Source organism: Pelodiscus sinensis, chromosome 5 (assembly GCF_052426305.1).
Source record: "Pelodiscus sinensis isolate ZL-2025 chromosome 5, ASM5242630v1, whole genome shotgun sequence".
NCBI lineage: Eukaryota > Metazoa > Chordata > Testudines > Trionychidae > Pelodiscus > Pelodiscus sinensis.
The window spans coordinates 119,232,828-119,248,076 of record NC_143056.1 but is presented as its reverse complement, the minus strand read 5'-3'; the positions used below and the strand labels follow the sequence as shown (position 1 = coordinate 119,248,076).

Genomic DNA, 15,249 nt, shown 5'->3' with positions numbered 1-15,249 from the left:
GATGCTTTTATTAGTAAGCTTGATGAGTTAAATGTCATTTTCTCTGCACCCTGGTCCTAATTATTTGTCTTAACTAAAGATAGGACTGACACAAACGCTGGCATCTGACCATCAGCACACTTCAGGCTCCTAAGTTTCAGAGGGTATGTCTACACTACAGAGCTAATTCGAACTAACTTAGTTCGAATTAGTTAATTCGAACTAAGCTAATTCAAATTAGCGCATCTAGACCTAAAAACTAGTTCAAATTAGCATTTTGCTAATTCGAACTAGCATGTCCACATTGAGTGGACTCTGAACAGAGGTTAAGGCTGGCCGGAAGCAGTGCCGGCAGGGCATCAGAGTAGGACTTAGAGCGTGGAGCTGCTGTCTCAGGCAAGCCAAGGGCTGTGCTTAAAGGGACCCGACCCCCACCCCGGACAGACAGTTCTCAGGGGTGCCCCACTTGCAAAGCAGTCCTGGCTTGGAATGCCCTGAGTGCCCACACTCGGAACATCATAGCACTCAGCCATCAGACTGGCTGCACTTGCCGCAGGCTGCCATCCGGGGGGAGGGGACAATCGGGGGGCTGAAGGAGAACTTCCACCCCGAGCCAGCCCAGTCCTCCCCATCGGGGGCTTGTACCCCATTCCTCCATCACCTCCTTCCACTTATCCCTCCCTAGCCCCCCCTTCCTGATGTACAAAATAAAGGACACGTGTGTTCAAAAATAGAATCTCTTTATTGAACAAAACTGGGGGAGACTGGGAAAAGGAGGTGGGAGAGGGGAAGAGAGAGGCTGGGAGAGGGGAGGGCAACTAAAATGATCAGGGGTTGGGAACAGGTCCCATATGAAGAGAGGCTAAAGAGACTGGGACTTTTCAGCTTAGAGAAGAGGAGATGGAGGGGGATATGATAGAGGTCTCTAAAAGTATGAGTGGTGTGGAGAGGGTGCATAAAGAAAAGTTCTCCATTAGTTCCCATAATAGAAGGACTAGAGGACACCAAAGGAAAGGAATGGGTAGCAGGCTTCAAACTAGTAACAGAAAGTTCTTCTTCACAAAGCAAATAGTCAACCTGTGGAACTCCTTGCTGCAGGAGGCTGTGACGGCTAGAACTAGAACAGAGTTTAAAGAGAAGTGAGATAAAGTGATGGAGGATGGGTCCATGGAGTGGTATTAGCCAGGGGGTAGGAGTGGTGTCCCTGCCCAAAGTTTGTGGAAGGGTGGAGGGGGATGGCACGAGACAAATGGCTTGGTCACTGTCTTTGGTCCATCCCCTCCAGGGTACCTAGGGTTGGATGCTGTCGACAGACAGGCTACTGGGCTAGATGGACCTTTGGTCTGACCCAGGACGGCCATTGTAAGCTCAGGGCTCAGGGTCGGGGGTCTCAGTGGGCCACCTTGATTTTCATGCACACCTGCTTCTGGGTGGCCAGGCTGGCAGCCAGAGTGGCCACCAGGGAAAGCTGGGGAGGGCTAGGCTCCCACTAGTTCGAATTAAGGGGCTACACAGCCCTTAATTCGAACTAGTAATTCTAACTAGGCTTAGTCTTCGTGGAATGAGGTTTACCTAGTTCGAACTAAGCGCTCCGCTAGTTCGAATTAAGTTCAAACTAGCGGAGTACTAGTGTAGCGCCTATCAAAGTTAATTCGAACTAACGTCCGTTAGTTTGAATTAACTTTGTAGTGTAGACATACCCAGAGTGAGATCTGACCCTTATGCATTATGACCCTGGTTGGGAGTCATTTGCAGATACTGAACCTGAGACTTCAGAAGCTCAAAGCATGAGTCTCTCCTGTGTGTTAGCTTGGACTCAAACCTCTAAATGTGGCAGGGGGAAGGGAGGGAGACAATAGTTACACTGTGTTAACATGGGTCACATTCACAATTAGTTTCTATAGAAGCCTGTGATCTAAAACCCCCTGAATGTTGAGAATGTGTGGATCTGGATCCAAACCTTGCAGCTTGAGACCACCTCTAGTCTCCACCCATAGAAGGTTTCACTGAAGAGATCTGTCGTGTATGATGTTAGCCAGCTTTCAGTTTGCACTTTTATTCTTCATTCTAGTGCTGCTGAGAAGCACGACAAACGTGCTTGTTTTTCCTGCTGGCTTTGTCTTCAGTTTGCAAATGTTTCCTTTGTGTCTAGCTCCGCAAGAAGTCCAAGCAGTAGGCCATGTTGTGCCATTTTCCTTATATGTGCATAGCTCCGAGAAAGAAGGTGGCCTGTTAGCTTGTGTTCCTGTTGAACAGCTCCATCTGCAGTGCAAGATAGTTTAGGCCAGCGATTCCCAAATGCCAGTCCACGGCCCACTGCCAGGCTACAGACTGCTTGCTGCTAGCATCTCTGGGGGCCAGGGCTGGAGTACACCGCTCCCACCATGGCTGTTGGGAGAGGCGTGTCCTGCCCCATCTCTCAACCAATCAGTGATGGGCGGGGGGAGGAAGGGGAGGCTCAATAATATTTCTCAATTTTAAAAAATGTTTCTGAAATTTTAGGTGGAGGAATTTCAAAGTTTTGTTTCAGGGAATTCTGAATTTTTCCCCCCCAAACTGTTTAGTTACAGCACAAACAGGAAACAATTTGATCTGGAAAAGAAGATAATCAACCAATCAATCAATTCTAAGTAGCAACTACCATAGATTATTTTTAAAATGAAATGAAATAAAAAGAATAAACCATTTCAACCATTATATTATGACACATTATGACGTATCAGCTCATAATAGTGTATGTCATTAAGTAATATAAAATATTATAAAACAAAATTCAAAACAAATTTTCAAAATTCCAAAATGAAAATTTTCGCAAACGGAAACATTTTGTCATTTCTGTTTGGCAGGAAAATTTGAAAATGTTTTTTTTTCTTCTGAATCAGAAAGAAAACACATTTCAAAATGTTGAAATTTCCTGTGAAATGGACATTCTGACTTTCAGACAGCTCTACAAAGAAGATCCAACTGACTTGTGCAGACATCTCAAGTTTTGGACACAGATGAGATCTCCTCAGATGTATTCCTATTTTAACTGCTCATTTTTTCTTTTTATAGTACCTGTGCTGGTGGCCAGTGGGTTTGTGTGTCTCGGCCTCTTTCTGGAAATTGCAGTATAAAGGGAGGATTCCACGTTAGCACATTTGATAACAAAGAGTTCATTTTTCATGGCAATTGTCATTATGTCTTAGCTAAGGTAGGAAAAAGAGCTTCTTATTTTTTTTTAATCTGTTAGGCTAAAAAATTAAGATATGTTAGAGCTTCATTGCTTTATTTGCTCAGATAGTCCCCAGTCTAGCAAAGCACTTAAGCTTAGCTTTTAAGCAGGAGTGGTCCTATTTACTTTTCCAGTAGACCTATAAGTGCAGATTTCCTCACTTTGTACTGGTGGACAATTGTCTGGCAAATGAAGGTTGAGGAGTTGGCCCCTTCTTCTACAAAGATCAAACTCCAAGTAGTACTTCGAAAAATAGACTAGTAGCAGATGCTGATGGAATGGATCATAAGGGAAAGCGTAACAGGCATGATTTTAAGTGGGAGCGAAAGATAAACATTTTGCAATTGGAGTTGGCATGTCTGGTTCCTTTCTTATTTCCCTATAAAACTTTTAGAGTACATCTACACTGCATGGAGGTATTCTGAAATAGCTACCCCACGTCTACACAAGCCACCCGTTATTTCAAAATATTTTTCGATTGTCAATCAGGTTAAGGAATGGCATGAAATAGCACTTTATTTCAAAATTTGGTGCTGTGTAGACATGCCAAATTTCAAAATAAGCTATTTTGAAATACATTCAAAATAAGGTACGCAATTTGTATAGTGCAAACTGTGCATCTTATTTTGAGTTTAAGGTGCTGTGTAAACACACACACACAGATCTATTTTCCTTACTGCTTGCTTCTTTTTATATGACAGAAGATGGATCACATATCTGTTTTTCTGGCTTTGTTTCAGGACGTTGGCAGCAGGTTTGTGGTTGCTGGAGAGATCATTCAGTGTGGAGTATCAAGTACTATGACTTGCTTGAAGAATGTATTAGTCACATTAGGAGCCCTTGTAAGTCACTGATAATGACTTAGGTTAAAAACAAATGTAAGGGCCGGGAAAAAGCATCCAGCCGCCGTCATGCCTGCATTGTTTTGGTTAAATGTTTGTAATATTCCCCTACAAGATCAGAGCTCCATTCTGTTAGGCTCTGTATAAACATGTAAGAAAAGGCAGGCCTTTCCCCAAAGAGCTGGCAATTTAAACAGGTGAGATTGTTGAAGGGTGGGTGAGGGGATTTAGTATTATCCCTGTAGAACATAGAGACCCACATAGCAAGACTATGACAGAGTCAAGAACCAAACATAGATCTCATGGGTCCTTGTTTCTTTGATACTGGATTGTCATTGTGGCATATTTCATTTTCCATTTTCAGAACATACGACTCTGTTCCTGTGGAAATGTCTACATCAATAATTTCATTGCGGTGCTGCCAATAACAAGAGGTCAGTGTTCCTTCCTCAGGGTTCACACCTGCCCCTGGTTATCCCACACCTGCCTCCTGCAGGATTCTTGCTCATTTCTTTGAAGCAATCTGTTTCTGGCCATTAGCAGAGTCAAGATACTGGACTAGGTGGGCCATGATCTGATGTAATATTCCAGTTGCTTCATTCCCATTCGGTGAGCAAGTAAACAGAGGTGTAAACTTGGTATGGCCAACTCTTCACATAGATGCAGACTTGTGTGTATGTTCTTGGTAAAGATGTGTTTTTTCGGTAGGTGGCATCACTATCTTCAGACCCTCGACATTCTACATCAACATCATGACCTCGTTGGGAGTGCAGGTTCAAGTGCAAATAAAACCCATTATGCAGCTCTTCATAACAGTGGATGCATCTTACCAAAATCATACATCTGGTATTGTATATGTCTACTCATGCTGTAATGGTACATCCATGACCCTTCCTGTCCAACTTTGACCTTAGTGAATTAAGAGCCTTATTGATATACTTTGCATCCCTGGAACAACAACAAATAAAGTCTAAGTAGGATCCACAAAATCCTTCCACTCTGCTGAGGTAGATAATTGAATTTCATATTATGTGGTATGGGAGAGTCTTTTGAATTATTAGACTACCAGAAGATTTATCTGGCATTGCTTGGGTCCTTCAGGGCAGGAGGCTGTGGCTGTGGTGAGTTCAGGAGCCAGGGCAAGGACTTTGGGATGTGGTGGGTTCAGGATGGGGGCTTGGCGGGGGGCTAAGGGCAGTGGGAGTAGAATCATAGAATATTAGAACTGGAAGGGACCCTGAGCAATCATCAAGTCCAGTCCCCTGCCCTCAAGGCAGGACCAAGCAGTATCTAGATCATCTCTGTAAGAATCAGGGCAGGAGGTTGGTAGGTGTGTGGGGGCATATGGCAGGGTGTGGGAGTGCAGCAATACAGACAAGGTCTGGAGGGGGTGCACGAGTCAGGGTAGGGTGTTGGGCCCAGACTCAGGGGATGTGGATTAAATGTGTAATTTTTCCACTTTCAGTTACACTCTGGGCAAATCCCTTAACCTCTCTGTGCCTTTGTTTCCTGCTTGTAAAAAGGGGTAATATTCTGTTTCTCCAACATTTTTTGCCATGTCTTTGAGGCAGGGCCTACCTCTCATTATGTGTATGTACAGCACCAAATGCTGTTGGGACCCCTTGGTCCTACTGTAGTATAGGAAAATAAAAATTATACCGTAAATAAATTTTACTGTGTGGGGACATTAAATATACCATGCAAGATAAGTGTTTGTTTCTTACTCCCTGGATGGATACCCAGAGCAAGTGCATCCCTCTGAATTTCAAAACCCTTTTAATATCATTTGATTTGGTTTTTGCCCCCACCCAGGTCTCTGTGGCAATTTCAACAACATACAGAATGATGATTTTCGAACAATTAGTGGAGTGGTGGAGGATTCAGCATCAGCCTTTGGTAACTCATGGAAGACGAGGGGCAGTTGTCCAGATGTTGAAGACAACTTTGAGGACCCTTGTGCAAACAGTGTGGACAAAGGTACTTCTCCTCACTGATGTTCCAGAGCTAAATGCCTTTTGCATTTTTGTAGGAACATTACACAAGCAAGAGCTAATGCTATTAGAAGACAGATCACAATAGTTTCTTCTGGATATGGATTTAACCTAAAAAGGTTGTTCTTCCATGTTTTCAAGGTGATAGCGTTGTTTTTAAAATGGAACATACATACCAATACAGAAATATGTGGTGCTTTCAAATTTCTTTGATTGCTAATTAATTTGAGAACTCAAATTTGTATTAAAATAAAAGACTTTAAAGTTTACAAATATTTTGTTATTAACAGTCAGGTCCATATATTCAGCTTGTCACCAAAGAAATCAATGGAACAGCACCGTATTGTACTAGTTGAGGATTTGGCCGTATGATCCTGACCCTGTATTCCATAGAACCATGTTGTCCAACACACTAGCCACTAGTCACAGGTGGCTATTTGGCCAGTTGAGTGTGGCTACTTGGCTTGAACAACATGGCTATTTGGCTGGTTGAGTGTGGCTAGTTCGTGAACAAACTGTACCTTTGCACAGCCATATCTCCCAGTTTCACGTCAATAAGTGCCACCATGTGTTATGAAAGCTACAATCTGCTAGTGGCCACATGGCTAGTTAGTGGTGGTTAACGTGACTACTTGCTTGTGTAATTAGTAGTGAGCTGGAAAAAATAATTGATATAAATGCATGCTAACATCTGTTCTGCAAGTCTTAACCTTAGGAACAATGTTAGTAGCAAATGAAAATGTTCAGACATGTGTATATCTCTCTGTTCACTGTATCTGTTAATCTAATCACATTCAGCACCATAGTGTCTGATTGTCTATCCCTCCACTCTTGGCTGAATGCTGTAAAATATCTTCAAAATGAAAAACATTGTATAGACTTGCAAAGCCTTGGAAAAAGTTGGAGATATAAATTTTCACATGTTACTTTGGGCCATTTATCCATGTTTTCTCTTTCAGAAAAATTTGGGAAGCACTGGTGTGAACTTCTGTCTAATACAAGTGGTGTATTTTCTGCCTGTCATTCAGTTGTAGATCACTCTTCATATGTCAAGGTAAGGAATTGTTCTAGTGTAGTCCAAAATTTGACCTGTCATAAATGTATTCTGCTCAGGTAGGGAATACATGCTGTATTCTAGTTTCTGTTTAAAAATACATGTATTGATGCCAATGAGGAAGTAACAAAACTAGAGTTTAAGAATATTCTGCCGGGGTCTGTGGGTCTTTTCTACTATAGACCCAGTTGGGGTAACATAAACTAATTAACACACACTCTTCCTAGGGCTGCTGTGCTGGCACCATTGGGGGTGCGTCTACACTGAATTGTTATTTTGAGATAACTAGCGTTATTTCAAAATAAAAATGCGAGCGTCTACATAGCAATTCTATTATTTTGAAATAAATTCAAAATAATGGATGGCTCATTCCAACTTCTGTAAACCTCATTCGATACGGAATAACGCCTATTCAGAAATAGCTATTTTGAAATAAGGTGTGTGTAGATGCTCCACTGCAGCTATGTCGAAATAGCCCATCACCAGGGCCATTTTAAGTTATTCCTCCTCAGTGGCTCCTGGGGCTCTAAACTGAGATAACATCTACATTAGGGAAGCCTGCCTAATTTTGAGGATTCCCTGCAGTGTAGACAGGCTATTTCAAAATAAGCTATTTTGGAATAGCTATTCCGGAATAGCTTATTTCAAAATAGTTGTACAGTGTAGATGTACAGTATCCTGCATTGCATGAGCAATGAAATTAATACAAATAACATAGTTTTTCCAAGCTATCTGAGAAGCATAGGGGAATTGCTGTAAAAATACATCAACCTTATTTGTCAGCCTTGCTACTTTGGATAATATTTGTAGAAGATGATACTTTATTGTCAAGCTTTCAAGATGTAATACTAAATTAAAGAAAAATTAAAAAAATGAATTAAAAGGGGAGTCTTTAAATGGTCAAAACAACAAGAAATCCTGTGATACCTTAAAAATGGTGCCATTTTGACCTTGATAGCATTTTTTAAACCAAAATCCAAATTAAAATACTTTTAGTTAAAATGTAAAATTTCTACTACATTATTTTTGTTTCCATTATTCCCTTTTCTTCACAAAACCAAAAACATTTCAACCAAATGAAACTTTTGCAAGAATTTTTATTCTGAGGAAAGATGCATTTTTCCCCAAAAAAATTTCCAATGAAAAAAATGTTGATGAGCTCTGATACTTGGCCACATTGTAGTCAATGCCTCTGCTCAGATGTTTAAATAAAGCATAGGCCTTGGTGTTTTGCTGGACCGGGGACCTTAGTAGCCAGTAAGGCACCTACACTAAATAGTTTGATATCTTGCCACAAATGGTGCCAGCTCCTTTTCACTGTGAAATGGTACGATCTTTAGGTCTCAGTAAAAGAAACTGAATAAAGTAAGCTAAGATATGAGCTCTCTGTGCACTTTGTTTTTCCTAGAAGATAATCTAACCTATTATTGAAAGAATATATTCAGCATCAGCATCTTTTATATCCTACTTGTGATGAAGAGACATCAGTCCCTCCCTTTAAAATTGCCACAGACTGTCCTTAGCTGATTCTGCACCTCTGTAATTATGAAATGGAAAACTGGCTTGGTGTGAAAATGGTCAGGTTTATTCTGACGGTAAATAAGTTTCTGAAAAAAATATTATCCAGAGGTTGGGTTTTTTTTTTTTTTAAATACAAGTCATTTAGAAATCACCTGGGATTTTACCTTTGACTTGTTCAATGTGCCTTTGGGCCTACGTTCTGGAATTAGGGTGCTGCAGCTCCCCCTGGCCTGTAGTGGTTTCCATTATATGCAATGTTTATCATATGGTTCAATGGTTCTCAGCTCCCCTTCTCCATACACATTGTTCATTACTTCTGCCTTTGGGTCCCTTTAAAAATGGGCTATAAGTTACCCTTCTAATGTTCCAAATGATTAATCTAACTGAAAACTCATGTGCCAGCTATTATTTAAAATAGGGTGCAATAAATCAACACCATGAATGAATCCTGTTGTGGATAGTTTTGCTGCTCCTGTTGATTTCAATGAGCATTACATCGCTGACCCTGTCCTCCTTTAGGGTATGTCTACATTGCAGAGTTTTTTCAAAAAAACTCCAGTTCCATCCATATTGCAATTGTGTTTGTTCGAAAGAAAATTGAAAGAACAGAGAAGTTTTCCCGACATTGGTAAACCTCTTTCTACAAGGAGGAAGCCTTTTTCCGAAAGAGCTTTTTTGGAAAAAGGCGTGTGTGGACGGGGAAGAGGGAGTTCTTTTGAAAGGAAACAAAAGAGGAAAAAGCACAGGTGCCCTGGTTGCCACTCTGTCCACAGTAATCACAGCTTAAATGCAATTGTTCATTCATTTCGAAAAAGCATATCGCCTTTGATGCGCTTTCACTGCGTAGACACTCATTTCAGAAGTTTTTTTGGAAGATCTCTTCCAGAAAAGCTTATTCTGAAAGAAGCCTGCAGTCTAGACATAGCCTCTATTTATTTCAAATGGGAGAACTTTTCCCATTACTGTCATCTGAGAAGGTGTGGGCACTGTGCGAGCATATTGCCTTCTATTAGTTTGCAACTTAGAAAAATTATAAGGGTATTTCTGTAGGTGAAAGCTAACAGAGCTCTTCCTTTGGCTCAGATGTTAGAGGTCATCTTTATTCCCCCATCTAGTGTGAAGGATCAGGGTTTCAGTTTCAAATGTGTGGTATTATGAGGAGGCAATAAACGAGGTACCTTTAAAGTTGCAAACATAATTGCACAATAAAGTTGCATTTATTCCCTTTGTACTCCAAAAAAAAGCAGCTTTCTTTGGCTTTCAAATATTGAGTGTTAAGTCTCACTGGCAACAAACTTTTGAGCATGTAAACATTTAAAACGGCTCTGTTGTTTCTGCGGCTCAAGCTCTCATCATACTATCAGTTTCCTTGTGTGTTGCCTAGAACTGTGTTTATGACACTTGCAATGCTGAGAAGAGTGAAGAGGCCCTGTGCAGTGTGCTATCCTCATACTTCAGAGATTGTGCTGCAAGAGGAGTACACTTGCAAGGTTGGAGGCCTGGCATCTGTGGTAAGTGTACTAACATGGTAACGTGCATAGGAGAACACATTTTGGAGATTTTCTGCTGTTGAAACTATTATGTTTTGTGCTCATGTGTCAAAGTGACAGGTATCTAGGGGTATGTCTACACATCAAGGTTATTTCAAAGTAGCAGCATCTACACAAGCCAACCGCTATTTCAAAATTAAATCAAAATAGCGGAGGGCTTATTTTGAAATTGGTAAACCTCATTCCACGAGGAATAATGCCAATTGTGAAATTGCTATTTCAAAATAAGTGCAGTATAGACACTTATATTGAAATAGGGGGCCTCTAGCCCTTCCCTGGGTGCCCTGGTGGCCACTCTACCCTCAACCATGAACACTCCTCTCCCCCACCCCTCCCCAGAGCCCTTAAAGGGATAGACTCTGGCCACAGTGCCTGTGCCAGCTACAAGCCTCCCAGCCCAGAGCCAGCAGTCACTGCCCCTGACCCAGTGGCCTCAAAACATGAGCCAGCAAGCAACTGGCACCCAGCCCTCCACCGCTCCCAGGAGCAGTCTGCCAGCTCCCAGGAGCCTTCCTGGTCTAGGGCGTGTGCCTTCCTGGTCTAGGGCGGAGATCATGGACCTTATTCAGGTTTGGGGAGGATGCTCCCAATGTCCGTGATCTCCACACTAGATGGGGGAACGTGGTCGTCTATGGCAGGATAGTTGCCAGTCCGGCCACCAAAGGCCACATGTGAACCCAGGAGCAGGTTTGCATGACAATCAAGTTGGTCCAGCAAGACCCCCAACCCTGAACCCTGAGCTTCCCCTCCCGCTTCTTCCCCTTGCTTCCCCCTTCCAGCTCCTTCGTCCCAGGTTTCCCCCTCCCCTCTCCCACCCTCTCTTTTCCCCTCTCCTGCCTTCTTTCCCCAGTCTCACCAGAGTTTCATTTTCCTGCAGTTTTGTTAAATAAAGAAAGTTTGTGTTCATGAAAATACATATATTTTATCTGACATCAGGAAGGGAGTCAGGGAGGGGTAAGTGGAAGGATGTGAGGGAGGAATGAGGCACAAGCCCCAAGTGGGGCAGACCAGGGAGGCTCTTAGTGCTCCTCAAGGTGGAAGCTCTCCCGCAGAGCCTCCTGGATACTGACAGCCCCCAATGAACCTTCCTGATGGCAGCCTGCAGAAAGTGCAGCCAGGCTCACAGCAACGAGTCCAAGGAGGTTTAACGGTATTTTGAATTAGGAGCTTTAATTCAAACTACCTGGTCTGTGCTGTGTGTAGCCGTGGACAGGTAGTTCGAACTACGGGGCATTTAAAAATGACGGCACCCGGGAACGTGCAAATGAAGCCCGGGATATTTAAATGCATGTTGGAATGCCTACATTAGCCACCCTACTTCGAACTAGGGTGGCAGTGTAGACATACCCTTAGAAACTAACAAAAAAAATGTATATGGTATCATGAGTTTTCGTGGGCACAACCCACTTCATCAGATGAATGGAGTTAAGGGGTCCAGGGTACAAATAAATAGCCTGTTTGCAAAGTATCTGGCTATTTAATAATAAATAGCTGCTTATTAACAACTGGCAACTGTTTCGGAAGATCTCTCACCTTTCCTATGCATGATTTCTTGATTGGAAACCTATCTGAATATAAAGCAATGAGATAATGGTATCTATGCAATTTAGATTGCCCTTGGATCTACTACAGTTTGTCTGTCTATTGGTTAATTACATGCCTTTGAGGCTACTTGAATTTTCCAGATGAATTAAACAATGTAATTAGAGTAGCACCTTATAGAAAGAATTTAAAGTTACATTACAAGCAATTTAACAAAATGTGGTAGGGTAATTCAAAAGGCACACTGTGTATTTGATAGCTGATTAGCTTAGAAACATACAGCTGTATGTATTAGAGTGTCTGTCTATTGAAAGCTTTCCTGACAGGTGAAGAATTGAAGAACGAGATGCACTTTAGAGTGTGCCAAAAGTTAGGAGCTACATTATGAATAGCAGGAGAGGGCTGTAGCACTGGTTTAAGAAACAAAAGACTGTTCACTCATGCTGAAATGGGTAATATCAGCTTCACACAATACCCCAAATTACCCTCACACTCTGGGAAAAATACTAATTGTTCAACCACCACAATACGTCTTTGCCTTCAGACTTATTTGAAGAAGAATAAGTACCGTCTGGGAACATACCTGTTCTAAGAAGAGAATCGGTTGTGCAGCATTATTCATGAGAGAATGAGTAGATAGGCCAGATTGTGCTCCATTTCACCTGGGTTTCACACCGGGTTGATTCCCAAGGCTCTTTCAGATGCCGCAGAGATATTAAAAAAGTACAGGGGTGAAGCCAGATACAAGGCAGCTCAAATCTCAAAGGTTACATACCTTTAACAGTGAATAGTACAATCAAGCATCCTCTTCTCATAAAACCCCATAGTCCCACTCAGTAAAGTTCTAATCCCTAAATTGTTCAACAAAGGCACAATGATGAAGCAACATTTGCCCCTCTGATGACCCCAAAATTTGTCCCAGCCCTCCATCTAATTTAGACCTGCACTGCCCAACACCACCAAGTCTCATGCCCTTTCAGAGGCACTTGAACTGACCTATAGCCACAAAGGACACAGCATTGCCCCTCCATTTTGTCTCTTCCCCATAATCTGGCACCAGCTAAAATGGCAGGAGCTACCTGCCTCTGAGTGTAACCAAGGTTATTTTACCACATACCTGCAGCAGAGTGGAGGAAGATGCCACTCCTCCAGAGCCTGTGAAGTTTTCTCAGCCTTCCACTTGCTGAGAGGGATAACTGAACCATGTTAGACTTGATACCTTGCCTTTCAGTCCAGGCAGAGAAGCCCAATGACTTTGTTTCCCTTTTTCTCCAGGAATGCTCCAAGAGTCATTCCATTTTTTCATTCTTCTCCAGAGAACTTCTAGAAACTACACACAGTTTCTTTGGCAGCAGCATGTCAACAGCAAAATACTCTGGCAGCTGCCCACACTTAGAATAATAGTGGTTTATTTGTTTTTTCAAATTACTCTTAACTGGAGTCTCATTAAATCTTTGGTTGATCTTATTCTACTAAATTTATGTATCATTGAGAGCCAGGGACTGTATGTAATTTCATGGGAGAGGATGACCACAGGAGCGAATAACAGTGGATGGGGAGGGGAGTACAGGGAGGAGGTAATTAGGCAAATTCTCTTGGATTGTAACACCTCCAAAGAGCTGCCACCAGCTGCAGAGGCTTGCATATTCTCGTTCAAACTGGACTCGTTAGCTACCAACAGACAAAGAAAGGACTTTTCGATAAATAGGGAGAGTTTAAAATGACCCAAGGCCTGCTTTTTGATCCAGCAAACAGACAGGACCTTTTCTCCAAGGGAGGCCCCAATCCTTCCTGGGAAAGACTGGAAGGACCTGACCTATTCACAAAGATTCTTGTTCTAAGCAAAAAGGAGTTATGAACTTGTAATCACAGAGATGTCTTGCTGTGGATTTTGAAAAACTGACCCCCTACCAGAGCCTTCGTTGGGGTTGATCAGGGGAGGGTGATCTCTCATAAGCATCATTAGCACGGGTATAGGTTCTTTAATTATTTTTAATATGTTTTCTATAATTCTCTTTGGGTGCGTCTAGACTGGCAAGATTTTGTGCAAAAGCAGCCACTTTTGCGCAAAAACTTGCCAGCTGTCTACACTGGCCGCTTGAATTTGCGCAAGAGCACTGACTTTGTAATGTACAAAAACAGTGCTTCTTGCGCAAATACTTTCACGCTCCCGCTCGGAAAAAAGCCCTCCTGCGCAAGAATACTTGCTCAAGAGGGCCAGTGTAGACAGGGAAGAATTGTTTTGCGCAAAAAAGCCCCGATGGCTAAAATGGCAATCGGGGCTTTCTTGCGCAAAATCGCAAAATCTAGACTGGCCATGGATGCTTTTGTGCAAAAGTACTTTTTGCGCAAAAGCATCTGTGCCAATCTAGATGCTCTTTTGCGGAAATACTTTTAACGGAAAAACTTTTCCGTTAAAAGTATTTCCGCAAAATCATGGCAGTCTAGACGTAGCCTTTAATTATAAATGTTCTTGTTAAGAAAGAGGAGTGTGGCAACTTAACAGTGGGCAATTATGATGTTTCTAATATCTAGAAAGAAAGCTAAGCAGGTCTGCTTAGCCAGTCTGACCTGCTGAGGAATAACACAGGGAATTTGCAGCGTGGAAAAACCCTGCCCAGGAGGGATGATGGCGAAGGGGTCTGGATTCTAGAATGCATGCTGTTGCTGCACCGTAGAGGGGGAAAAGAGGTGCAGGTGCTCTAAACTGTGACACTCAGTAGTAATGCAAATCACAGTTTTATTTTTAAACACAAGTACGTGTCCAAAGTATGAAATGTTTGGGCCATGACATGTAGCCATTTGAGATGACAGTTCTATTCAAACATCTAATTTATCTCCTGCCTGTGGAGGATTTTGTCTTATTATATATTTCAGTGTTTTGAATTAATTAATTCTAAATATCTTCATTAAGGAGGGTTCCAACACTTTCCTTTGGAGAAGAGCTCTCATTGTTAGAGGGAACAGTATATATGTCTACATCAGGAGCAGGGTGATAATTCAACCCTGCAGATCACAGACCTATTTGGGTCCTTGTTTTATTTGTCTTGCAAAGATGTCTCCAAGGACTGTCCCGAAACGATGGTATTCAGCTACGATGTGAAGTTCTGTAATCATTCCTGCCGCTCTCTGAGTGAGCCTGATCTGCTGTGTAATATCCCAAGCAGTCCCGTAGAGGGCTGTGGTTGCCCCAAGGAGACCTACCTGCATGATGATAAATGTGCGTCTCCAGAAGACTGTCCATGTTACTATAAGGACAAGCTGATTCAAGCTGGGAAATCATTCCAAGAGGGCAAACTCATGTGGTAAGTGGTTTCACATACTGGAGTCCTTATGAGGAACAAATTCATATCCTACCAAGGAATGATGACATTTTCTATTTGACAATACTAGGTCAGGTCCCACCAGTCCAACTGTTCTAATAGTGAACAAGGGATTGCTATAACAATGGGAAGTGAGAGCCATGGGGAGATGCTGCAGTGGGCATCGGTGAAGTTCATTGAAAGGGAAAAGAAATTGAAAATTCTTCAGAAGTCAGGAGGCAATAAGTCAAAGG

At 42.2% G+C, this 15,249-nt stretch overlaps 1 protein-coding gene across 1 annotated transcript in view; it reads left to right on the top strand.

Moving 5' to 3' along the window:
• The window catches only part of LOC102451070 (mucin-5B-like), a 69,150-nt gene that overhangs the window by 14,992 nt on the left and 38,909 nt on the right, over positions 1–15,249 (top strand). Inside the window, exons 9-16 of the mRNA XM_075928214.2 lie at positions 3,034–3,172; positions 3,934–4,035; positions 4,400–4,469; positions 4,744–4,881; positions 5,848–6,012; positions 6,986–7,080; positions 9,986–10,112; positions 14,749–14,998. Of these exons, the coding sequence (XP_075784329.2) occupies positions 3,034–3,172; positions 3,934–4,035; positions 4,400–4,469; positions 4,744–4,881; positions 5,848–6,012; positions 6,986–7,080; positions 9,986–10,112; positions 14,749–14,998 (1,086 nt within the window). The remainder of the gene's footprint in view (positions 1–3,033; positions 3,173–3,933; positions 4,036–4,399; positions 4,470–4,743; positions 4,882–5,847; positions 6,013–6,985; positions 7,081–9,985; positions 10,113–14,748; positions 14,999–15,249) is intronic.